The sequence below is a fragment of the Psammomys obesus genome, unplaced genomic scaffold (assembly GCF_907164565.1).
Source record: "Psammomys obesus unplaced genomic scaffold, mPsaObe1.curated_primary_1811, whole genome shotgun sequence".
In the NCBI taxonomy this organism is placed as follows: Eukaryota; Metazoa; Chordata; class Mammalia; order Rodentia; family Muridae; genus Psammomys; species Psammomys obesus.
Window position 1 is genome coordinate 5,237,534 of NW_026596073.1, and position 26,190 is coordinate 5,263,723.

General features: G+C 37.1%; 1 protein-coding gene across 2 annotated transcripts in view; it reads left to right on the forward strand.

Annotated features, from left to right (window-relative positions):
• The window catches only part of Osbpl8 (oxysterol binding protein like 8), a 156,536-nt gene that overhangs the window by 63,004 nt on the left and 67,342 nt on the right, over positions 1 to 26,190 (forward strand). For both annotated transcript variants that reach the window (XM_055625956.1, XM_055625957.1), the window contains one exon: positions 5,690 to 5,827. In XM_055625956.1, the coding sequence (XP_055481931.1) occupies positions 5,690 to 5,827 (138 nt within the window). The remainder of the gene's footprint in view (positions 1 to 5,689; positions 5,828 to 26,190) is intronic.

A 26,190-nucleotide genomic window follows, 5' to 3' on the forward strand; every position in this document is an offset into this window, starting at 1 on the left:
TGTGTGTGTGTGTGTGTGTGTGTGTGTGTGTGTGTGTGTGTGTGTGTGTGTTTGTGTGTTTTATAGCACCCATGTGGTCACAGTATGCTTTTGGAGGACAGAGGACAGTTTGTGGGAGTAAGTTCTGCCATTCCGTTATGTGGGTTCTGAACTTGATTCATCACGTTGGGTGGCAAGTGCCTTTACCATGGAGTTGTTTCTCAGGTCCCTATATCCCTAAGTTTTGCTTAGTTTTTAATCTCTTACATTTTTTTTTTCTTATACTAAAGATTAAAACCAGGGCACCTCTCTCATGCTAGGCAAGTGCCCTGCCAACCCTATATTTTAAAGGATGCTATCATAATGTATGTGATATGTTGAGAACTTGCTTTTTGTAGCTGATGTTATATTTCTGTGACTCATGCTGTTTGATCCAGTGATAGATGCCATATAGTTTCTACCTTATGCTTGTGCCGCAATTTAGTAACTCATTTTATTGTTTTATTTTTATGAGGCAGAGTCTTGCCTTGTAGCTAGTGCTGTAGGGAGTAGGCTGCTCTTGAACTCACAGAGGTCTTTCTGCCTTTGCCCTCCAAGTACTGGGATAAATGATGCATTGCACACTTGGATAACTGATTTGAATTTTTTATTTTAGAATCATTATTGTTTTGTTGTTTTGTGTGTGTGTGTGTGTGTGTGTATGCTTTGCCTGAATGTATGTTTGTGTGTCTGGTGCCAGCAGAGATCAGATGAGGGTGTTGGATCCCCTAGTGCGAAGATAGAGATTGTTGTGAGTTGTCATGTGGGCATGAGGGATCTAGCTTAAGGTCCTCTGAAGAGCACCTAGTACTCTTCAGATGCCATCTCTCCATTCCTCCCCATCACACTTTGTGTTATTTTTTTAATTGGTGAGTATTTAAGCTGTTTGAATTTTTGTTTTCTTTTGTTTTCTATACAGTGTTGTATGAAAAATTTTTATTCTTGTCTCTGAGTACACAAGTATAAGAGATTTTCTAGGGATAAGAGCAGGATTTTGTTATAGTCATCAAATATGTGCTGGTCCCAAATTGTTTTCTAAAGTGCTAATATCAATTTATGCTCTCAACAGTGCCCAAGAGACCTCGAGAATCTCATCTTCCTTATTTGATATTATCAAAGTTAGTAATTTTTCACTTCAGATGAATGTAAAATACCTACTGTGAAACTGACCTCAACCTCTGATTATTAAGCAGAAAGAATATTTTCATATACTTATTGGACATTTGCATTTTCTGTTGCAATTCTGTTCAGTTCTTATTTTTTTCTGTGAGAGTGCTGGTCTTTTCTAGTTGATGTATAGGAGCCATAGAGTTTAAATGCTTTAGATACAGCCTTTTAAAACCAAACTGTATGGCTGTGAATATATTCTCCTCTTCAGCATTTTGTGTTTTTTTTTTTTTAGGTTTGTTTTGATGACTGAATTCATAATTTTAACATAGTAGTGGGAATATTTATCAATTCCCTTTTCATTAGTGCTATTACATTTTTGTATGGAGATCATTCCTTTCTCCAAGTTTATAGAGTTATTCTCTTATATTTAAAAAGTTTTCAAGTTTTGTATTGTCATTTGCTTTTTTAATTTTAATTTTCATGGGACCATTTCTCTTGTGTGTTATGAGAAAGGAATGGAATTTGTTTGTGTGGTAGGCCTAATCGGCTGGCCTATTGTATTTTCTTTCCTCCATTATGTATCTGGATTACACATATGAAGCGTCTGTTACTGTTTTTCTGGAATGTTATTTAAATGGCTTAGTTTCTGTGCATTCCTAATATTAATTATAAATCTCAGTATTTTAAAATTATAATCAAATGAATCAGATTTAGTAGCTGGAAGAGCCAAAATATATATTCATGATAATGATGCTTCATAAAAATATAAAGTTTGTTTGATTGAGTCTTTTAAGGAAAACTTTATCACATACTGTTAGCATAACTGGAAGCAAATCAGTATTAAGTATTGATGGGAAATGAGGCAAACAAAAGCTTGCACTCATGAAATTTGAGTGTAGTGGAGGAGAAGACACAATCATTATATATTTTAGATAGTGATGCAATCTACCATGGAAGTTATGATGATAGACAGTAACTTGATGGGTGGGCGCTAACACATAGAAGCTGATGAATTGTGCTGTATCAAAACCAAGAACTTGTTCATGAGAAAGCACCATGATGAATCCAAAGGGCTTTTCCAAACAGATAGCATTTGAATGCAGACAGCAAGAGAAAACAGTAAGTAAAACTCTGGGCCCAGAGTATTTTAGATTAAAAGAGCAAGAAACAGGCCTCAAGGGACTGGAGAGGTGGCTCAGCAGTTAAGAAAGCTTGTTGTTCCTCCAGAGGACCTGAGTTCTGTTCCTAGTAGCCACACCGGCTGGCTCACAACCACGTGTAACTCTAGCGCTAGAGGAATCTGACATGCTCTTCTGTCCTCCATAGGCATACACACATAGAAGATACAACACACATTTTAAAAGAAAGATCTTTATAAAACAGTCTCAGAAAATTGCAAGATGACAGTTTTGGGGAATATTGAGGTGTTATAGAATGCTTATTAATATAATTAATATTGATTCATGAGATTATTAATGCAGCAGTTATTAATAATAGTGGATTATTAGTTAATCCACTATTGTATAAAATAACAGGCACAGAGACCTGTTAGATTTTTTTTAATAACTTTAAACACAGGAGCTGGGCAGATCTTAACTCTCTTAGCTATCTTATCTATTCCCCAGCCAAACTCCTATAAGTACTTGCACATGTTTCACTTGAGCTGCTGCTTTCCATAGGCCAGACCTCAGAGCAAGCTCCTTCTGGCCTCTTCTGGTTACTGCTAACCCATGATGACCTACTCCTTTCTCCTTCCTCCTTCACCTCTTTCTCTTCTCCCCACCCCCCGATCCTTCTGCCCTCCAAGCCTGAGAACCTTAGTTCTACCTACCCTCTCCTCTGCCCAGCCCTGGTTTAGGCAACTTTATTGGTCAATCAGGGATAATTTGGAAGGCAAGGTTACACAGCATCACTTGGTGTATACGAGCATTTGCTTGTAGAACAGTAAAGATCTTGGGGAACATCTCTGGGGAACAAGCAGTTAACACTTGAATACATAGTAGCTCCAACAACAGCAAGGTGGTCCTTATTGCAGGAGCTGAATGAATGGTTGAGGATGAAATGAAAAGATACAAAGGTGCCAGACCCTTTGGCTCTTGAGGCAGTGAGTTTATTGTAAGGAGAAAAGAAAGCAAGCTTGCTCTTGTACTCTTCTTTCTCTGTCCTTTTCCCCCTCTTTCTCCCATTCTTCCTTTTACTAGGGATTAAACCCAGGGCCCTGCATTAGGCTAGCACTGTCACCACATCCAAGCTATAGTGGGTGACTGACTGAAACCATATCATTAAGTTGCTAAGGTAGGCCTTGAACTTCAACATTTTGTAGCTTAGGCCAGCATAAAACTTGTAATTTTTCCTGCCTTAGCCTTCCCAATAGCTGGGATGATAGGCTTGTGGTAGCAAGCACTGCATAAAATGGAAAACTATTAAGAATACTTTCGTTTGATGTGCATCTGACTTTCTACCTAAAATGATAATGAAAAATGAACTCCACACAACAAAGGGCAACATGGTTAGCTGATGAACCACCAACACACTGGGCTGATAGAAAGATAGTGGTAGGGTGGGTCCAGGGTAGGAGTTGTGGAAGTGTGTGTGTGGGGGGGGAGCCATCACATTCTATATAAAATGCTCTTCCAGATAGAAGTTTGAAGGAGAGTCTAAAGATTCCATGGATACCTGGCTATGAAGGGAGAGGAAAATCAGAGAAAGTGACGTGTTTTCCTGGGAAAGTGAGGGTAGAAAATCAGTGAGACTGCTAGCTGAGGTAGAGGAGAGGTAGGTCAGAAGCAGAGCCAGGGCTGTGCTCCAGGTCACCCAAGATGCCCGCTGCCTGGAGCATCAGGCTGGCAGTTGGATATGGGAGATCTAGTCTGGGGAGATATTAAAACTGAATATGTAAACTTAGGAGCTACTGGTCTCTAGATTTTTTTTAGAGGTTTTTTTTTGTTTAAATTTGTGATAAATATTTTATTATACTTTTTCTTGGATATTAAATGAGAGTCCTTTGTATTTTGGTTTTGAAATATGAGGAGCTAAAATATAATTTTGAAAACTTAAGCAAAAAAGGAAATAAATATGTGAAAACAATTGATTAAAAAAAACCACAGTGATAAAAATTATCAGTGAGAGGTTGTAGCTGACAAGTAAAGACCAAACCGTTCATTTTAAGAATGACTACCTGCAGGGCCAGGTGTGAAAAAGTGTGGAGGTTTTAGGCCTGTGGTTTTCATTTGCCCATTCTCTCATTGCTTTCCTTTTCTATTTCTCTTTTCACCCTTTTGGTAGCTTGGCCAGATGGGTGAGAGTGCCAAGTTCTCCACAAACTGAAAGTCAGGATGGGGAGTCCTGTGTTTTTGTAAAACATGGTATTAAAAAATAAAAAAATACTTTTTTTTTGAATTTTATTTTTTTCTTATCAGTTACATTTTGTTAACTCTGTATCCCAGCCATGTCCCGATCCCTCATTCCCTCCCAGTCCCTCCCTCCCTCCCTCATCTCCACCGTGCCCTTTGCCAAGTCCACTAATAGGGGGGACCTCCTCCCCATTCATCTGATCCTATTTTATCAGGTATCTTCAGGACTGGCTTCAAAGCCCTCCTCTGTGGTCTAACCGGACTGCTCCTCCCTTGGGGGGTGGGGAGGCCAAAGAGCCAGTCATTGAGTTCCTGTTAGAAACAGTCCTTGTTCCCCTCACTATGGGAAACCAATTGGTTACTGACCTACCACAGGCTACATCTCAGCAGAGGTTCTAGGTTACATTCATACATGGTCCTTGGTTGCATGTCAGTCTCAGAAAAGACCCTGTGCCCAGATATATTTGGTCCTTGTGGAGCTCCTATCCTTTCCTCATCAGACTAACTCCCCTTCTTTCTTATGATTCCCTGTACTCTGCCAAAGGTTTGGTCATGTGGAAAAGACTTTTATGTATCAAGGGTCCCCAACGAGAGCAACAGTTGCTCCTAAGTGCTGAACATCTCTCCAGCCCTGCCAAGGAGGCTTTTGAAGACAGACATAGAAGCCCACAATGAACTTGACTCTGTCCTCTGATACTGCTGTTTAGTCTCAGAGAGGGCTGTCTTGAGCCTCAAGTTTCACTGTCTCTGAAACCTTGCCTACTTGCCACCAAAAACTTAGAAAGCAGAGTAGAAATGCAGCTGATAGTTAATATTTTTCTCTTGCTATTGATTTGTATTTTCTGATCATTAATGAAGCTGTACATTTTTCTTTATACTTTTTGACCATGTATTTCTTCTCTGAGATGACTGAGATGGCAGATAATGAAGAGTTGATATGAACCCTGTGACAGATACACAGTAAACCATAGGGGGCCTTTCCAGTTTGAAATCTATAGTGTCTGTAGTGTATATACTTAACTGAGACTTATCTGTCTATTTCTTGTGGGCTTAGAGTAAATGAACATAAAAACAAAATGATTATGCAAGCTTATTAAAGTAGTGAGATTAATAAAATTAAAAGGGTATTTTAATTTTATCCCAAGATATTAATTATGCCATAAAGCCTAGTACTTTAATGGTAATTTCTTTTCTTTTCTTTCTTTGAGCTGTTGTAACAAACAGTGACGAACCTCAGCTTTTGACCCCAGGAAAGATGAGTCAGCGCCAAGGCAAAGAAGCTTACCCAACACCAACTAAAGATCTGCATCAGCCTTCTCTTACTCCCTCAAGTCCTCACAGCCAAGGTAAGAAAGACTGACACGTGCCGGGCCACTGTGCACAGTGTATGGCTTTGTACAGTTGCTGTTGTTGTCGCCTATTTTCTTGGAGCCTTTGCAGCGGACTTAGAATGAGTACACTTTCCTTTCTCGGTTTTTGACTTCTGTTAGACTTACCAACATGTTTTTTGTTGATATTTACTATAATATAAATTAACGGGTCTTCAAAAATAAGGGGGAAGTAATTTTTCACACTTGTACCTTGTGAGTGTTAACCATTCTCTCTCTGTTCCCTCCCCAATCCCATTCCTCTCCATTTCTAGTAATTTATAGTCACTATTTTGCACTCACTTCTGCAAGACTAGTTCTTTTAGCTTATATATTATTGACTCTTTTTTTTTTTTTCTTTTCTTTTTTTGAGACAGGGTTTCTCTCTGTACCCTGGACTCACTGTGTAGAACAGACTGGCCTCAAACTCACAGAGATCTACCTGCCTCTGCCTCTGGAGTGCTAGGATTACATGTGTGTGCCACCATGCCTGGCTACGTTCTTCATTCTTTTACCTTCCATACCTCTGGGTGGGTAATTTCTGTGCCTGCTTGCTTTATCTAATCATGTCTTATAGTTCTCTTCAAGTTGCTACAAGTAATAGGACTTAGTTTTCTGTGACTGGACATCACACACATTTATCTATTCATGAGCATAAATGTTGATTTCCATATAATGGCTACTGTGACTTCAGTAAATATTGGGTTGCAGATATGGTTTGTATACTAATTTCCTTATTTGAATATTTGAAATTTCTGGAGCATGAATAACATTTTTATTATAGATGATGCTCCCCCCCTCTATACTTTTGGTATTTTGCCTAGCTTAAGAAAAAGACTTTTTGTTTCTGCTTCTTTATAGTCAATATGCTGTACTGTGCTGATTTGAAGTATATGAATAAAATCTGGATACAAAAATATACACACTGAATGAGGTATCCCAGAAGCAGAAAAACACATATGGTATATACTCATTTATAAGTGGATAGTAGACATATAATATATGATAAACATACTAAAATCTGTACACTTAAAGAAGCTAATCAAGAAGGAGGACTATGGGTAAGATTTTCAATCCTCATTCAGAAATGCAAAGAGGAATGGACATCAGAAGAGGGAGAAAACAAGAACAGGACAGGAGCCTACCACAGAGGGCCTCTGAAAGACTCTACCCTGCAGGATATCAAAGAAGATGCTGAGACTCACAGCCAAACTTTGGGCAGAGTACAGGGAATCTTATGAAAGAAGGGGGAGATAGAAAGACCTGGGGGGGACAAGAGCTCCACAAGAGAGCAACAGAACCAAAAAATCTGGACACGGGTGTTTTCTGAGACTAATACTCCAACCAAGGACCATTCATGGAGATAACCTAGAACCCCTGCACAGATGTAGCCCATGGCAGCTCAGTGTCCAAGTGCGTTCCCTAGTAATGGGAACAGGGACTATCTCTGACATGAACTGATTGCCCTGATCTTTGATTACCTCCCACTTAAGGGGGTGCAGCTTTACCAGGCCACAGAGGAAGACAATGCAACCACTTTTGATGAGACCTGATAGACCAGGATCAGATGGAAGGGGAGGAGGACCTCCCCTATCAGTGGACTGGGGGAGGGGCATGGTGGAGAAGAGGGAGAGAGGGTGGAATTGGAAGGGAGGGGACTACAGTTGGGATACAAAGTGAATAAACTGTAATTAATAAAAATAAAAGTATGTATATACACACAGCAAAATTTGATGGATAGTACTCTTAAACATCAGCTGCAAAATGCAATTGAAAAGTACATTTGCAAACTTTCTGCTTTAAAACCCATGGCAGTTCAGTATCCAAGTGGGTTCCATTGTAATAGGAACAGGGACGGTCTCTGACATGAACTGATTGGCCTGCTCTTTGATTACCTCCCCCTGAGGGGGAAACAGCATTACCAGGCCACAGAAGAAGACAATGCCTGATGAGACCTAATTGACTAGGATCAGAAGGAAGGAAAAGAAGACCTCCCCTATCAGTGGACTTGGGGAGGGGCATGCATGCAGAGGATGGAGGAAGGGAGGGATTGGGATGGGAGGAGGGAGGGAACCACAGGGGGGATACAAAGTGAATAAAGTATAATTAATAAAGAATTAAAAAGAACTCATTGGTCTGCCTTGAGCTCTGTATTAAAAAATGTACTACAGGTTAGTGGCTTATATATTTCTCATTTTATTGCATAAAATATTTAAATCTATGTGTATAAAAGGTTCAAGATTAATAGTTTTTTTCACTGTTTTTTGATGATGTTTGTAAACGAAATACATTCTTTTTCTGTGAATACATGGCAGCAAAGAATTTGGTAACTAATGCTTGTAGGATTATGGAACTGACATTTTTCCTTGCAGACCCCATAAATGGGTGTTAGAGACTCCCACCAGCCTGTGGATTGTGCTTTCTAATTTATGGAGTATTCTGGTGCTCTAGAATTTTCTAGAGTTTTCAGCTCCTCTGTGGCACTCTGTAGCAGCAGTGTAAGAGCTTCTGCTTTTAAGACTTAAGAACTTGAATATTTGATTGTGTTTTTATTTTGGGTGGTTTCAGTTATTCATTCTGTATTATGATTTGAAATTGTTAAGTGGGAAATTACAGAGATGAGTAACCCCTTAGGTTTAAGTTGCTCTCAGTTCTGAGTACTATGATGGAATCTTTTCAAGACCCTGCTCTGTCCTTCCAGGAATGTGAATTATCTCTTTGTTCAGGGTATTCTGCTGGAAGCAACATCCACCCATCATGGTATATTTGTTGTAGTTATTGTTAATCTTTAACGGTACCCACTTGCAAACTAAACGTTATTAGATACGTCTACACATAGTCTAGTCTGCATAAAGCTTAGTACTATTTATGGTTGTAGAAATCCACTGAGGTCTTAGAATGTAGTCCCCATGGTTAAGGTAAATAGTACTGTTTGTTACCTTGTGCTTCAAACATTAACATTTAAACCTCTGACTAGTTAAGTACACTAGCTGTGTGAGGTTTTAATGTTTTAACTTTGTGAATTACCTTTTGAGATCAGTCATGTTCAGCCTCTCTTTCCTATGCCCCTTCTTGTTTTGTAGGCAGGGTGCCATATAATCCAGGCTGGCTTTATGTAATCTTCGATTATGACCTTGAACTCATGATCCTCTGCTTTCACTTCATGAGTGCCAGATTACATTTGTGTACCACCACCCCTAGTTTCTGTGGCATTGGGGATTGAACCCAGAACCTTAGTGGCTAGGTAAGACTTCTGCCACTAAGCTACATCCCAGCCCCAAGTCTTTATTTATTAGGATTGTGAAATTAAATTGGTTGTTATGCTATTATAGCTTCAGTCCTGAAGAATGTCTTTGTTTGTTTTTCTCATGTGTCTCTGACTTTTCGGCAAACTGAGCCAGTGTCCTAAACAGTGTTGGCATTTGCTTCCTTCAACTGTTACTTCATTTGGTTGTATTTCCTATCAATGTGAGAACATCAAGATTTGATTATATTAATTTTGATTATTTTTGAGCAATAGTGTTTTATAGGGGACGTGTTTTACAATGTGTTCCATCACACATGAGGAGTCACTTAATTTCTGATTGTCCTAGTGGGGGCATGAGGTTGAGTTATAGATTCAAGTGGCACTAGTCTGATATTTTTTATTGAAAGTTGCAGCTTTTCCTCTTTAACTGAGTGAAGAAGAAAGACTGTGCTTGGCACCCTGTAAACACCCAGTTTTCCATCAGCCTTTTATCTAATGATATCTACCTGCATATTTTTATAATTTTATGACTGATTTTATTTGTGTGTGTGGCTCTGTGGGTATGTGCATGTGACTGTGTACCTGCAAGCCAAAAGGGGTGTCTGGATCCCCTGGACCCAGAGCAACAAGCAATTATGAACTGCCTGGTGTGGATACTAGTAACTAAACTCTGATCCTGTGAAATTGTAGCAAGTGCTCTTAACCACTGAGCAGTTTCTCCATTGCCCTTGTAAATCTTTATGCCAAAAGATGGTTGTCTTAGTTAGGGTTACTATTGCTGAGATGAAACACCATGACCAAAAGTAGCTTGAGGAGGAAAGGGTTTATTTCACTCACAGTTCCATATAACTGTTCATTATCAAAAGCAGTGAAGGCAGGAACTCAGGCAGGAGCTGATGCAGAGGCCATGGAGGAGTAGCCTCCTCCTCCTCCTCTTGTGTGTGCTCAGCCTGCTTTCTTATAGAACCCAGGACCACCAGGCTGAGGTGGTGCCAGCCTCAATGGGCTGGACCACTCCCCCATTGATCACTAATTAAGAAAATTACCTACAGCAGATCTTTTGGAGGTGTTTTCTTAATTTAGGCCCCCTCCTCTCTGATGACTCCAGCTTGTTTAAAGTTGACATAAAAGTCACCAGTACAGAGGATATCAGCTGAACCAGTTGAACAATGTTGCCTTTCTACTTTAGACATTCTTTTAACATTTACCAATGATTTTTTTTCTAAAGAGAAGAGATCATCATCTTTTTGTTTTTTCTAATGTAAAAATTTAATGTGGGTAAATCAAACATTCTTATATATTCATTATGTTTTAATTTTTAATAAAATCAAGATAATAGAAGCTGGAGGGATGGCTCAGTGCTTAGGGGTGGGTGCTGCTGTTCTGGGGAGTGCTGCTATTCTGGAGGGCCTGAGTTCAGATATTCCACTCATGTCCAGCTGTCTTCTGGCTTCCTTGGGCTCTGCAACCATGTTCAGAACACCCCCCCCCCATACACACATACATAACTAAAAATAAAATCTTAAATGAACATAATAGTTTTCTTTAGCATATTATATTTCTCTGAGTTTTCAAATAAGATCATGTCCATCAGGACTTTACCGCAGAATCTGGTAGATAATAATTCCTGATAATTGATATGATTATTATACTAACAGTCGTCATAACTATTGACAAAAATGATCTACTTAGATTGAAGATACACATTTCCACCTATCTGTACTCTAGCATCTTTAAGAGGCTCATTTAGAACTTTTTTTTGGTATGAGGCGGCTGGCTCAGTGCCAATGTACTCAGTGGGTAATGTACTTGCTGAGCAAATTTGACAGCTTGACTTTGAGCCTCAAGATGCATATGATGGTAGAAGAGAACTGATTCTATAAATTTATCTTCTGATGCTCTGTATGCATTCCCTCCCCCAGTATATCATGCTTGTGCACAGAATAATAATGAACAAATTAAAAAGAAATTCTTTTAGTGTGGATAATCCCATGCCTAATACTAATTTATTACTAATTTAATACTAGTACTAAACTGGGCCATGATGGTGTACTTGGCAGTTAGAGGGAAGAGGATGAGGCCTTGGGGCTCTTTGAGACCCTGTCTGAAACAAGCAAAACATAAAATAAACACCCCCCCCCATAGAAACAAAGAAATAGGACCTGTAACTCTGTGATGAGATGATCTTCCATAATAGCAGGGAAATACATCTAGAAAACCTTGATATCCACAGTATGTCAAATACTCACAACCAGTATCTCAGCTTCTGAGTGGGATGGATTAGTTATAAAAGTACAGTGACTAATGCTTAAGACAAAGTTATCTGGTGCTTTTACATGTGTTTACTCATAGAATTCTTATAGGAGCAGATGGTATATAAATCACTTTCCCTTTCACAAATAAGGAATTTGATCAGTTGGGAAGAATGATTTTTCTTGTCCAACCTTGCCCAATATATAAAGCAGCTTTAATCTGGAAAAGAATTTTAATCTAGATTTTAGATTTAATAATCCTATTATATGCACACAATGCTGTGTAGAGAGATAGTTGCATTTCTTTTTGGTAGTACCTACAAGTCTAATTGCTGGCTATTGGTGGTAATAATTTGGTTTAGACTTTCAAGCTCTTTAATTATTGTAACAGTGAAATTAAGCATTATTATATATCCATGTTGTGTGAATTGTTAAAACAAAGATACAGTTCTCAAACCATCACATTTGTATAAGTATCGCCAAACTTTGTTTTCAGGGCGGTGGGAAGGTGGAGACCACAGTCTTGCCATTTAGCCCAGGCACACCTCCTGCCCTCGGAGGGGGGGGGGGGCAGACCACACGCTGTTCTGAAGGTCGTCACTCTCTGACCCCGCCATCTGCCTGTGTGCTAACTGCTGCTCTGTGTGCTTAGTCCTTCTCACTTTGTTATTCTTCCAGTCGTACAGTGGAACCGTATTGTAGAGGCTTTGTTTGTTTGTTTGGCTTTGTATTTCCCTACTGACTTATGTTAAGCATTAGTTCATAAGAATATGTATATCTTTTATGAAATATCAATTCATATTTGGCCCACTTAAAAATTAGGCTTTTCAGGCCAGGTAGTAGTGGTCTATGGAACAAGTTCCAGGACAGCTTGGGCTACACAGAGAAACAAACAAAAAAGGCTTTTCACATTATTATTGAGTTTTAACAGTTATTAAATATATTTGTGCCATCTTTTTATACTCTGTATTATACTTTTTCCAGTCTTGGCGTGCCTTAATTTTAACAAGGATGGATGTATAATTTTCCCAAGCCTTTTTCATATTAAAGAAATCTGTTTCTTTGACAAATTTTATATTGTCAGGATATATTCTCTCCTCTGTCTCTTTCTTTCTCTCCTTTCTCTTCATCTCTCTCCATCTCCATCTTTCCTCCCCCTCCCTCTCTCTTTCACATCCTCACTCCTTCATGCTTTTTTGAGAAAGGGACTCATACAATTCAGGCTAGCCTCAAACTCACTCTGTAGCCAAGGACAATCTTGAATTCTTGATCCTCCTGCCTTCAACTTGCCAAATACTGGGAGGTGTGCTACCATGCTTGGCTTCATTTCCCTCTTGGTACTTTCATTCTTAATATCAACATCTTAGGTCAGGTTTTATAACTGTGTGGACTACTACAGTGGCCTGTTCTTCTGTTGAGCCCTTGCCTTCTAATATACCAGGTCCACTTTTCTATACAAAACAACTGAACAAAAAATTGTTAAGTAAGGTTATGGTGAAATAGAGGCTCCTACAGATAGGTGCATATGGCCAATGAATACACGGGACCTATAAAGTAGGTCTCCAAGGAAATAACATGAATAACAATAAAAATTATAAATAAAAACATCACTTTTTTATTCTTTAACCCTGTAATGAAAAAATTGGTTAGATGACTTGCCTGCATTTGTGTCATTGCATTGTGAAAAGACAATGGCTTACCATTACTTAGAGCTGTGGCATGTGCTGGGCAGTGCCTGAGAATCACCTGGGAGCTTTGCTTAGTCAGAGTCTACTCCGTGCAGAATCTCTTGGGTGAAACAATGCATGTTTACAAAGATCTGCAAGTGTATTGCATGTAGCATCATTTGACCCAGCAAATGGAAAAATGGACCTGAGAGCATATGGTATCATTTTTTTTTATCTGGTAGTCAAGGCTCTTTTTTACCTATGTCAATTTTATTCTCCCAGTCTCATCTTGTGTTTTTCTTCATAAGCCTATCTAGATGTTGTCTTTCATTGACCCTTAGTTTTACTGTGCTTTTTCTTGGTCTTTCATTGTAAAATGTCTTTCTCCCTTGTAGTTGCTGATCATTTCTAAAGATACATTTTGTTTCTTTCTTTATTCACTCATTGAAACAGTATCTCATATAGGCCAGGATGTCCTCAAACTAAGCAAGATCTTGAACTCCTTCTTATCTCCGAACCTCCCAAGTGCTGATGTCCGCTGCCCTTTCTGGCTTGAAGATGCACCTTAAATATATACTCCTCTTATTAGACTTTATTAGATTATGCTGTCTTCGTTTTCAATGTCCTATACCAAGACTTTTGAGATTTCATAATTTGCTTCTTTATATTGTTATTATAGTAGAGTTTAGATTCAATTTTAACAAGCAGGTTTGTAAATGGTGTTAGATACTGTAATTGTTTTTGAAGTATAATTTTTTTCCATGATCTTGGAATATATATATATTTTCATAAGAATATCTGAGGAGATTGACTTTCTTTACTCAATCCATATTTGTCAGGATAATTTTTCTTACATATTCTATTATAATGGTGACTCAGTTTTTTACCAAAATTGCATAATTTACACATTTTTCTTATTAGCTTATCTTACCATTAAAATTTTTGTTAAATTTATGTATATGGATATTTTGCCTGCATGTGTGTCTAAGCATCATGTGCAGGAGGCCTGGTGCTGTGGAAGCCAGAAGAAGAGGGTATCGGATTCCTTGGAACTGCAGTTACAGAGAGTCAAGCCACCAGGTAGATGCTAGGGATCAATCTCTGTTTCCTGGAAGAGTGTTTTAACCCAGCTCTTTAGCCCTGCCCCAATCCCCCTGCTTTAAAAAAAAAAAAAAAAATCGGCTTACTTCCTTATAGTATAAGTTAAGTACTGCTAGTTTCAGAAAGGGTAATATTTGTTTCATTCTGACTTGTTTGGGCTTAGTGTATCTTTCAGTTGTTTGTTTGGAAAGACAGACATATTCACTAATTAAGCCTGTTTTCTTCTTTCTCTGTATTTTTAAAGAACCGGAGTACCAAAGGAACATGGGACTATATCATAGCTCATCTCATGAGAGATACTCATTCCCTCTGGATCATACTCACGGTGTACTGTAATTGGTAGCTAACCTTCTTTGTTGCAAAGAGCTATTTTCTACATTTTTATTTTTAGGCCAGCTTGTAAATACATTGCTTTGTGAGGGAACAGCTCCTTGCTTAAACTTCAGCCCATTTCATAATTTTTTTATTTTTATTTTTTGAGATACAGCTTCCTATACATTTCAGCCTGGCTTGAATTTATAATCCTCCTGCTGGGATTACAGGCATGTACATAGCTCAAACTAATTCTTTTTTTCTTCTAAGATTTATTTATTTTATGTATATGAGTGTCCTATCTGCATTTACACCTGCCAAAAGAAGGAATCAGTTCACATTATAGATGGTTGTGAGCCACATGTGGTTGCTGGGATTTGAACTCATATCAGTTCACATTATAGATGGTTGTGAGCCACCATGTGGTTGCTGGGATTTGAACTCATGACCTTTAAGAGCAGACAGTGCTCTTAACCACTGAGCCATCTCTCCAGCCCTCAAACTAATTCTTAAGTGTTAGAGTTTTGAGTTATTTTATAACAAAAGCCTTTGTGTGATCGTTCTGGTTTCATCAATGTTAATTTAGACCATCTGAGTACTGCATTTCTGATACCCTGTAGTAAATACTCTTAAACATAAAGTCAGTTCCCTTGTTGTTTTGGCAGAATTAAAAATGACAGGAGTCTGTGTCTAGAGCTAAAAGAAAACATCAGCATAAAGGGAGATTTTCTATGAGGTAGCTTTCTACCCTAAAGGGTTGACTCATATTCCCCAAGTGGCCATGTTAGGTGTTGCTAGTATAATCTCAGATGACAAACACAAGAAAACCTTCATTAATGTGGTTCACAGGTAAAAAGACACTTAGAAGTCACTTTCTCCCATGAACCGAAGCAATTCCTCCTTTTTTGGTAAGACATTTGAACATATTCTGAACTTACTGGGTCATAAGCACACGGATATATTCTTGAATGTGTATGTATTATATCTCATGAAAATTGTATCATCTAAAGAAGACTTGATTTTCCTCTTCGCCCCATCTGTAACTCCACCCACTTTCTGGGTGCTTGTGCCGGCTTCCTTCCATAAATAATTCTGTTAAAAATAGTATGAATTATAGGTTGTGCCACCTTCTGAGTTTTTGAGTCCTTAAGGCATTCAATTCTGAAGTTACCAATACATCTTAAGATGTGGTTATTTTCTGGTTGGAAATTCTTTGTGTTTAGGAAGTTGCTTCAAAACATAATGAAAGTCAACATCGTATTTTACAAATTAAGAAAATAAGAATAGGGTATTTTAAAATTCCTCTTGCAAAATGTTACAGTATCTATGTTTAACACTGTGTCTACAAGGGAAACTAAAATAACTTGAAAGCATTTATTGAAAATTATGAACGACTAATCCAGCTTTGTTTTAAGCATCTTTGCAGAGATTGCAGGTATGGGCTGTCTGCTTATCATTGCCAGGCCTTTTAAGTTGCTTCTTAATCAAAGTAGAAAGAGGAATGTAAGAATTAACAAGGGACATTTTTTTCTTGAAAAAAATGTTTTAAGTGTATTTTTAACCTAAGATTCTTTAAAGGTGATCAGCTATTACCTATACTAATTAGTTCTTACTGTTGGGATTTAGTCTTCTTTGTTTGGGAAATTTGGAAGAACATACTCTCTTCTTTACTAAGTAACAGGCTTCAGTTCAGTCGACTGCAGTCATCTGCATTCTTCTTTGATGAATATAGAACCATAGTTTGTGCACATTTTTCATAAATGTATAGTAAGGTTGTCATAATATTGCCAATGAAACAGCTCAGCCAGTCTATCAAGCCTGACAATCTGAGTTCTATCTGATCCCTGAGACCCAAATGGCGTGGAAGGAAAGAACCAGTTCTTGCAGATTGTCCTCTGACCCCCACAGGTGTATCATGGGGCGATGGTGCCCTACCCACCCCCACCCCCACACACACTTGCAAGCATGTGCATGCATGCATGCTCGTGGGCGTGCACACACACAGATAGATAATTGTAATTTAAATTTTGCTCATCAGAGTGGCTTCTATATTGTTTTCTATGCATTGGGCAATAATTTAACAATTTAATTGTTAAAAGGAAATATCTTTAAACACTATGAACTATTCCACATAAATGCATAAAATGTGCTTGACATTTACAGAAGATAAAATTAGTGCCTATTTACATAGGTCTACAGGCTGAGAAGGTGTCATTACTAGTACTTAGAAATCCTCACATGTAGCTCCTAAGCCCCATTTGCTGTTCCACCGGCTGACACAGGTGCAGTCTTCAGCTGTGGATTTCTCTTGTCTTGAGTTATAGTAATGGCGCCACCATGTGTGCATACCTAAGACAGTTATTTGGAAGAGCTAAGTAGTCTTCAAAGAAAAACTTTAGATCAATTTAACAGTTTCTTGGAAAAAGAATAACTCATTTGTCAGCAGCACTTGGTACTAGACAGAGCTTCAAAGAGTTCTTTGCAGTGTGGCCAGTGAGTACTGATAGACAGAGCTCAGACGTGGAGTATGAAATAGCTCTTTGCCTAATTTGAGCCTGGCCTGATCAGTTGGCTGCCTGGGACTGGCTGAAGCTCAGGAGCTTTGTGATCTTGGCTGAGATCTGGCTTTCTGCTGCAAAATTGGACCAAGTTTAAATTGCAAGTTATTGTAGTTCATTCTCTAGGAACTCAAATTACAGATCTAGCCTCAGTCCACGTATCTTCTGCCTATTCAACAAGTCTACTTGTGTAAAGAAGGGACAGTATTACCAGAGAAGAATAAGCAAAAACTCTCTGGGTTATAGCCTGGCATTGATTTTTTTTGAGAGTTTACTAAGAATCAGGTTTGGATATAAAAGAACACAAAGCAAAAGCTCATGTGTTTTGGGCTTGGTCCCCAGGTGTTGGGATATTGAGAGGTAATTGGATCTTGAGGGCTCTAAATTCATCGGTAGACTAAACCCTTGATAACAGCCTTCTTTCTGAATAGACTAGTAGAAGGTACATCCGGTCCTTAGCCTTTCCTGTTGTCTCCCTTGGCTTCCTGGCTACTGTGAAGTGAGCAGGTTTTGTCACATGCTTCTCCACATGCCTTAGTAATGGGGCAAGCCAAAAGAGACGTGGACCAAAACCTCTGAAACCATGAGCAAACGCTTTCTTTTTCTTTTATATTGCTTACGTCAGTTATTTTGCTACAGTCATAAAGATAAGAGGCTCTGTGGAAAATGATTGGTCATAATCATTATTGAGTGCTGGAAAACAGACTCAGGATTGCTTCCAGTTTGGTTCTGGCAAGTAGCAGAAATATGGCAGAACATTTCGTACTGTTTAGCTCACAATATCCTACCAAATGAAAGGTGGACACTTTCTTATACTAGAGGTATTCTCAGCTAATTCAAATGTGGGTCTAGGAAAGAGACAGAGTTCTAGTATACACAAGGACAAGGTCAGAGAACTTGGGCAAAGCTGACCAGGCAGCTCTCCTTGTGAAAGATGATGCCCTGGCAGGCAACTTTTTGGTGAAGGCAGCTCTTTGACTTTTGGTGATCTGTTATATCCCACACAGTGCTGACTTACTGTCACTTTTTATTTTATTTTATTTTACTTTACCTTTATTTTATTGTTTGTGCAGTGTATATGCTGGTACAGTCTTTCCCACTTGGTATCCTGGGACAGAAGTAAGCCCTAGAGGAAATTATTTACATGTATATTTTCTTATTTCTCAGAGAGAGAGAAAGAGACAGATAGACAAACAGAGACAGAGACAGAATCTGGTTGGAGATGATATAGAGGCTTGGAGATAGTGAACTTCTCAGGAACAATGGCTACATTGTACAATAAATTTGATTTTATTGGAACCTGAACTGACAAGAGATACACTAGAGAATTCTTTAAAAAACATACATGGGGAACAAAGCAAATAAAAACATGAATGAAAAGTACGATTCTGATACCTATAGTGTCTAAAAATATTTTTAGTGTATTCTAATGCATAATAGAGAGTTTGACATGGCAGGGTTAGGGTTTCTAAGTAGGGGCACCATTTTCCTTGAAATATTGTATGTTCCAGTTGTTTCCAGTATTATTAGGGAACATTTTTAAAATATTAAAGAGTAGGCCATTTGACATACAATCAAGTGTAATTTGCTGCTGTGAATTGTGTACAAAAGGGCTGTTTGACATGAACACTGGCAAGTGACTTGTCTTTTGCACATCTGTGAGACCATGACAATTTGAACATCTCAGGTTCATGGTTCGATTTGTGTTGCAGATGTACATCTGTGCTTGTTTATATTCTGTAAGAAATACCTCTTTCCTCTAAGATTCCTTGAATTTTAGGAGAGAACATATTATTTTAATATTTTCACCTTGCCATTTTTAACTCGGAACCTTCATAGGTTTTATGTAATAATCCTACAATGTAAGTGCTATTCTTAATATTTTATAGATAAGGAAATGGAGACCCCTTTAAATTTAAACCCTACTTAACTGGTAAAGGAGAATGCCCTTTGTGATGATATCTTCTTTACTCCTTGAAAGACAAGTCCCAACTACATGAATTGCAATTTTTATTGTCAACAATTAATATAATTTACATTTTATATGGAGAAGAGTAAAACAATGCACAGAGACCATCTGACAACAAAACAGCCGCTTTTATGGGATTTACCATAAATTTTCTTTTACAATGATTTTAAAATGCCTTTGCCTAAGGGGAGAAAAACATCATTACACAGGAAATTTAGTTATTTTATATGTAATGCTGTCTGACCTGCTTCTACCCTCCCTCTCAGTGCTGGGATTAAAAGCATGCACCACCATCACTACTGGACACTGAGTTTTTAAATGCCTTTTCTCATAAGAAGAAATACTCTTAGATTATGGAATGATGGTTTATATGAGCTGAGAATCGGCCTCAATGTATGCACACGGTAAGGAAGAAACTGAATCTTGAGGCAAAGTTTTTGTAAGACTAAATCACCAAGTTTAACTTGAATGAAGTAAGGTAGGGTATGGCAAAACTAATTTAATAAAGTGAGAAGAGTTCTTAGGAATTTTGAAAGTTAGGCATATGGAGATGGTATAGTTTATTACTTTTGAAATAGCAAATTATTTGTTTTTCAGTGAGCAAAAGTCTGTGGTAGATTATGTTTTCTGAACAGTTTAAATACAGTGAAGAGGAAGTGTAGCAGCTAATGCTTTAAGGGAGTGTGTGTTAGAGTGCACAGCATTATTATAGTGTCGTTGTAATCTTCTGTGTTGATTGGCTCGCATTAACCTCGTCTAAACGACTTCTGTGTTCCTCTTAGAAGTAACACTTATGTGTTAATTCTCTGCTTTAGCAGTTGTGATCCATCAGAATTGTACTTGAAATAATATCTTTCCTTATGAATTCTTAATCATGGCCAAGACAAGCAGCAGTTTAGATACAAATCCAGAAGATTCAAGAAAGATAAAAAGTATAATGTTGAGATCTATTTTTGAAGTAAACAAAAGCTGTGAAGAAAAGAGCCAGAAGAGGAGGGAAATGTGGCCAGATACTACAAAAACATAATAGATGCGACAAAAGACTCATCGTGTTGTCGTGTTGAGAGGAGAGACCCTATTACTTCATCCAGAATGGCTAAGTATTGATCTTGCTTTGTTTTTTCAAGGCAGCGGTTCAGTGCAGAGCATCATTCCTTTGATACAAATGCAAAACAGTGGAATAGCCCTTTAATCAATTCATTTTTTAAAAAAGAAACCAGTTGCCTGGCTCAGTGCCTTTCCTGTCAGTCTCTCTATCTGTTTATTGCTGATTTGACAGTCTCTAGTCCTCCTTTGCTGTTAAATGTGTGTGTCCTTTGTTTGTGCTGGTTTGCTACATTTGGTTGTGAAAGAAAAGCCTGCCTTTGCCATATTGGGCTAATTAGCCTTCTGGGTGAGCCTATATACTAAATAGACCTAAACCATGAAAGAAGAGAGCTCACAACAGCGTAGATTTTCTTCATGTACTGGGGTTTCATCTGTTCTATTTCCTCCACGAATTGATGGCCGAAAGCTTGTCCGGAATGCTTCGTTTGGAGGATACAATGAACTTTCTCCTTCCTTGCAAGGTTTGTTTGTTTAATCTTGCATTCTTGCCTAATTTCTTACATAATCTTAATGAAAATGAATCAGGGATTTAAAAAAATCTTAACGTTGTGTTTCATTTAAACACTTCTGTTGTGAGAGCTTAGCTTTCAGTAACTGCCTCGTTATGGCTGGGCTTTTCCTATTTTTCTTGTAGTAGTCTCTTTAGCTAAAACTTAAGCACTAATGAGTCAGTAAAATAGGAATCCTGATTTTTTTTAATGATGTGTGTTTTGATTTAATTGAAGAAGTAAATATATGACCCTTGATGACAATTAAAGCATTTCTGAATTTGACATACAGTACATGTATATTTCTATGAAGAAATGGTATTGATAGAGGTTTTAGCAGGTGAAACCCAGATGTTTAACACAAATATTTAGACATTTCTATAAAATAGTAATTATAATTGATATTCAGTATGTGTGCTAATCTTACAATCATTTAATTCTTGACTGTAGTAAAGTTTTTCATCTAAGTATAGATTTGTTGCTAGGCTTATTCATGTAGAGCTAATTTTTGCTAAGAAAAATATTTACACAGTAATATGTATTAAATGATATTAGATGCTTTACAGCTATTATTTAGGCATTAAATGATTGGTTGATAAGATGTAGACAACTTGAGCTTTTGTTTGAAAACACTTATTGTGACAAATATTTGGTTATGCATTTTAATATCTTATTTCCAGATAATTAAAATTATACCTTTTTGTACATTTAACATTTATTGTAAAGAAATATTGGCTAAAGTCTGTGTATTTTTTGACATTTGCTGAATTTGAAATAGTTTCTATTTTACTCCTAACCTTTATTTTTGGTTCTTTGTGAATAATCATGTGATTCGTGCATGCATTATTTTGAGAGACCTAAACAATTAAAGAAATTATTATACATTCACTAATTTCAGTTTCTTTTCTAACAATGTTTTTAGCAAATACAATAAAACAAAATTCATGTTCTAAGCTGTACCTGAGTAGCATAAGCTTTGAACAGTATTTAATCTGTATTATCTTCTTAACAGTGTGGTTCCTCTCATGTTTCATGTATGTCATTAAGTAATATAAATTTTGCTGTCTCTTTATTCAGAAGTGGCTTTAACATACACTATACTGAAGCTTTCAAATACTGTTAAGTGCTATCTTTGCTTTTATACAGTGAGACTTAGTTCCTTTTTTTTGTACTTGTCTTTTTGACTATTTAAGGCATTGCTAGGTATAATAGCTCCTGCTATTTGTTGACCTTCAGAGCATAAATCTGCTTAGTGTTAAGGAGTAATCAGTGACCTTGGTAAACAATAGAAAGCTTCACTGAAAGTTTTGAAGATGTACACCTAATTAGGCAATTGGCATCATTGTAAGTTTATCTTGTCCAAGAATGTATTTAAGATAATTTTGTTAGTTTTGTTTCAATAGATGAATAAATGATGTGCTGTGTCTCCCAATACTCCCAGAAGAGAAATCCTGTAGGGATGCTTCCATATTCTGTGATAAAAACTTTTCAGAATGTCAGCTGTATCAGTTAATCAGTGGAATCGGGTACTCCAGAGAAAGGGCTTTTTATTATGTATTTAAGTTAAAGGTAAAAAGAAATAGACATCTGATGTCTTCTGAGATCTTTTATTGGACTGAAAAATTATCTTAGATGCATTTGCTTTCATCTAAATAGCATTAGAGGAGAAATCAGTTCTGCATTAGTGATAAAGGTAACTTTGTCTTACATGTCAGTTTATTTTTTCATTTTAATTATATAGGAAATTTGATGTTTCTGCTTCCATCTCTTTCTCCCACGCCCTTCTATCTCAAGAAAATTGGTTGTTTTATCACTGATAATGAGCTGTATCCTTGAGCTCCACCCTTGCCTGTATACTCACAATAACTCTGGGATGTAGAGTATTTTGCTTAGCTTGGGTCTGATTATATCTCAAAATCTCAGCTTTTATTTACAGCTATGGTCATTGTACTTGTTTCTAGAATGCTACCTAAGAATTGTGGGAAACCTTTAGCAAAGACAATCGCCTATAAGCTTCACTTCAGGCTTTTTAAAGTATTTTTTTTTATTTAGATTTTAAAAATTACAGTTATATGGGTCTCGAGAGATGGCTCAGTGATTACGAGCACTGATTGCTCTTGCAGAGGATGCAGGTTCAGTTCTCAGCACCCACATAATGGCTAAGTATAACTCTAGTTCAAGACCAACACCCTCTTCTGGCCTCCATGAGTACCAGACTTGCACATGGTACACATAATACATGCAGACAAAACCTACACAATATAACAATTTAAAAATTACAATTTGTGTGTGTGTGTGTGTGTGTGTGTGGTGGTAGGAGCATGCTATGGGCTTGTGTGGAGGTTAGAGAACAACGCCCATGATTTGATTTTTTTCCACCATGCAGGAGGACCTGGACATTGTACACAGGTTGCCATGCGCAGTGTGATTGCAAGCACTGTTACCTGCTTTTCTATCTTCCTGGCCCTCTAGGCAATTTTTCTATACAATTTTTTAGTTCTTGTTTTTCAGCATAGTAAGTGTTCATGGTTTATTAACTTAGTAGCTGGCTGTTACACCTGCATTTGTAGAAATATAAGCAATTTTTAAAAGACTAATTCAACATAAACCTTTCTGTGTTATATCTAAACAGTAATGATTAAGAAGCCAATTTTGCTCCTGGGATATGCGTTGTCGGTGACGCTAACATTCATGTTAGAACATGAATGTTCTGATTTACTCAGAACCGCCATTCTGTTTTATAGATGTAAACTCCTTGTACTAATAAATTGTCTAGTATAAAATTTATTTAGATGAGAAATTAAAGTCACTAGAAGTTAAGCATAACTTGAAGTGGGTGTACAATTACATGATGGGAGAGTTCTATCCAGGAGAAGACTTGTGAGCCTATGCCTACTTCAAATATGAAAACACTAGAACCAAAGGATATGATAGGTGTTTCATATGCCAAGTTACATGTGAGTAATTTGGTTTTGGTTGAACTGTAATTAGAAAAGGTTTTCTGTATTAGCTTTGATGAGAACATTTTGGAAAGGCACCAGTATGTTTTGTTTTTAGAGGTTCTATGGCAGTATGTTCAGACCCTTCACCATTCTCGCCTGTAGCAAAATGGAACCACTGGGTTAAATTGCTTGTCCAAGGTCTACAGCTAATGAATGATTGTACCAGTGCTTGGATTCCAACACTCATTCTCTGGACTAATCTACCGCCTTCCTCATAAGCAGTTATTGTAGTATTAGCCTTCTATATATGAGTACTTGCTTCCTCTTGAGACAATGGCTGCTGCTTCTGCTAGAGAAGTGTGCAGACAGACTCTCGCTAGGGCTTCTTCGCTTTCCAGGTACTTGCGATGTACGCCATGTTGTCTTCAAACTCGGAGAGCTCCACCAGCTTGTTTCCCAAATGCTGAGATTAAGGGTGTGCGCCACCATACCCGGCCACTACTAAAGATTTTGACAAAGTCCCAAAGGTCCTAATAAATATATTTCCATGGTGTAAGTTCTAAAGAAAAGGTCCTGAAATGTGAACTTTTATGGCAGATTAAAAGAAAAAAAAGAAAGATAGGTTGTTCTGTATTTTTAGAAATTGAGATATATTCAGTCTCATGAGAAGACCTAGTATAAATACTACCAACATTTTTTTTTTTTTTTTTTTTTTTTTTTGCATCACTGCCTTGGAATTTCCCTTGGAAACCCAATGTGTGATTTGGAAACTTTTTGATTTTAGGACTTTTGGAGGGGCTTTTTTTATGTGATCTGTGTGTTTTATGTTGGTTATCCACCTTTTTAAAATTTTAGTTGAAATTCAAGGAATTTGATCATATTTGCATATTTTAGAAAGCATTTAACTTCACCCATTTATAGATAAAGCTCTGAATAATTCAAACTTAATCATGTGATATGATATGAAGCTAATTATATGATTTGCAAGTTCAAAATATGAGACTGTTAAAATGGAATTCATTGATTTGACAAGTAATATATAATTTACATTCATGAATATCATTTTGTCTTTTTTTTCTTTTCTTTTTCTTTCTTTCTTCCTTTTTTTTTTTTTTTTTTGAGACAGGGTTTTTCTGGGTAGCCTTGGCTATCCTGGACTCATTTTTATAGACTAGGTTGCACTTGAAATCACAGTGATCCATCTGCCTCTGCCTCTGCCTTTCCAAATACTGGGATTAAAGGCACACACCACCACACCCAGCTGAATATTGTTTTCTAACATTTGGAATGTTGTATATCATTTCCACTTTTTAAAAGTAGAAAAAGGGCTGGGCACATGGCTCAGTTGTTAAGGTACTCTCTGAGGACTTGAATTCAGGTCCCCAGTACTCATGTAAAAACTAACTACAGCAGAACATGCTTATAATCCAGTACTGAGAGGGTAGGAACAGGAGTTTTGATGAGGTCTTCTGGCCAACTAGCCACATGGACAAGGTTCAGAGAGAGAGAGCTAATCTCAAAAAATAAGGTGGAGAGTGATTGAAAAGATAGTAATGCCAACTTCTGGACTCACAGGAATTTATTCACATACACACAAAGTTTAGTTTACAGCTTTCTTTTCATTACAGTTCCATTTTTAAAATAATATGTGGATATAGACACAGTTAGCTGGACATTTTTCTTAACCTAGGTTGATACAGAGTGAGCTGTGACTAGAACAACATTGGAGAAACCGAAGTCTCCTTGTGTGAGAGTAAAATCAGAATTTTTTTCTATTACAAAATGTACTGTTAGAAAATGTGCTCTTCCATGTGTATATTTAGAGTTCTTTGACGTTATGTTAGTCATTAGTATCAAGAATTCTACATTGGTATGCTTATTGCTTTGAATACATTTTTTAAATTTCAAGCTTAATTATGTAACTTCTAGTTTACTTTATATTTAAGTTCCAAATTCCTCTAAGTTTTTGTCTGAAAATTCGTGTTACATTTATGAAAATCTCTTCTTCCCCATATTCAAACTAAGTAATCTTTACTTTTTCTACATAAGTATTTTTATACTACAGATTTAATTTAGTAAAATTATCAGAATTAGTAAGATAGATTTTTTAATTTATAAACTTCAAACAGGATAAATTATGTTATCATTGATATGCTAAAAGTCATTTTGAAATGCTTTAGGCATTGGTTCTGTTGTTGATACATCTTTGTGTTATAGCAAATATAGGGAGGAGCTAGTATTACCTGCTCTTATAAGTAAAAGGCCCTTTATTAAGATATGTACCATTTATACCTGCCTCATAAATTTAGTACTGTCAATTCTCTAGTGGGACTCCTGTAGTTATCATTTGAATACGAGGTACATGATTGTTTGTGCCATTGCGTACATGCATTTAAAATTTTACTATATTTAGATTGATTTATTTTTATGTCTACCTTTTGCCTTTGTGTATATATGTTTACTTTGTGTGCCTGGTATTTCCAGAGATCAGAACAGGCAGTTAATCTCCTGGAATTCAAATTACACATGATTAGAACCACCATGTGGGTTCAGGGAACTGAACCCAGACTTTCAATAAGAATAAGTGCTCATCACCATAATCTTTCCAGCCCTGCTCATGAATTTTAAACTCATGGTTATAGACTATATATATATATATATATATATATATATATATATATATATATATATATATATAT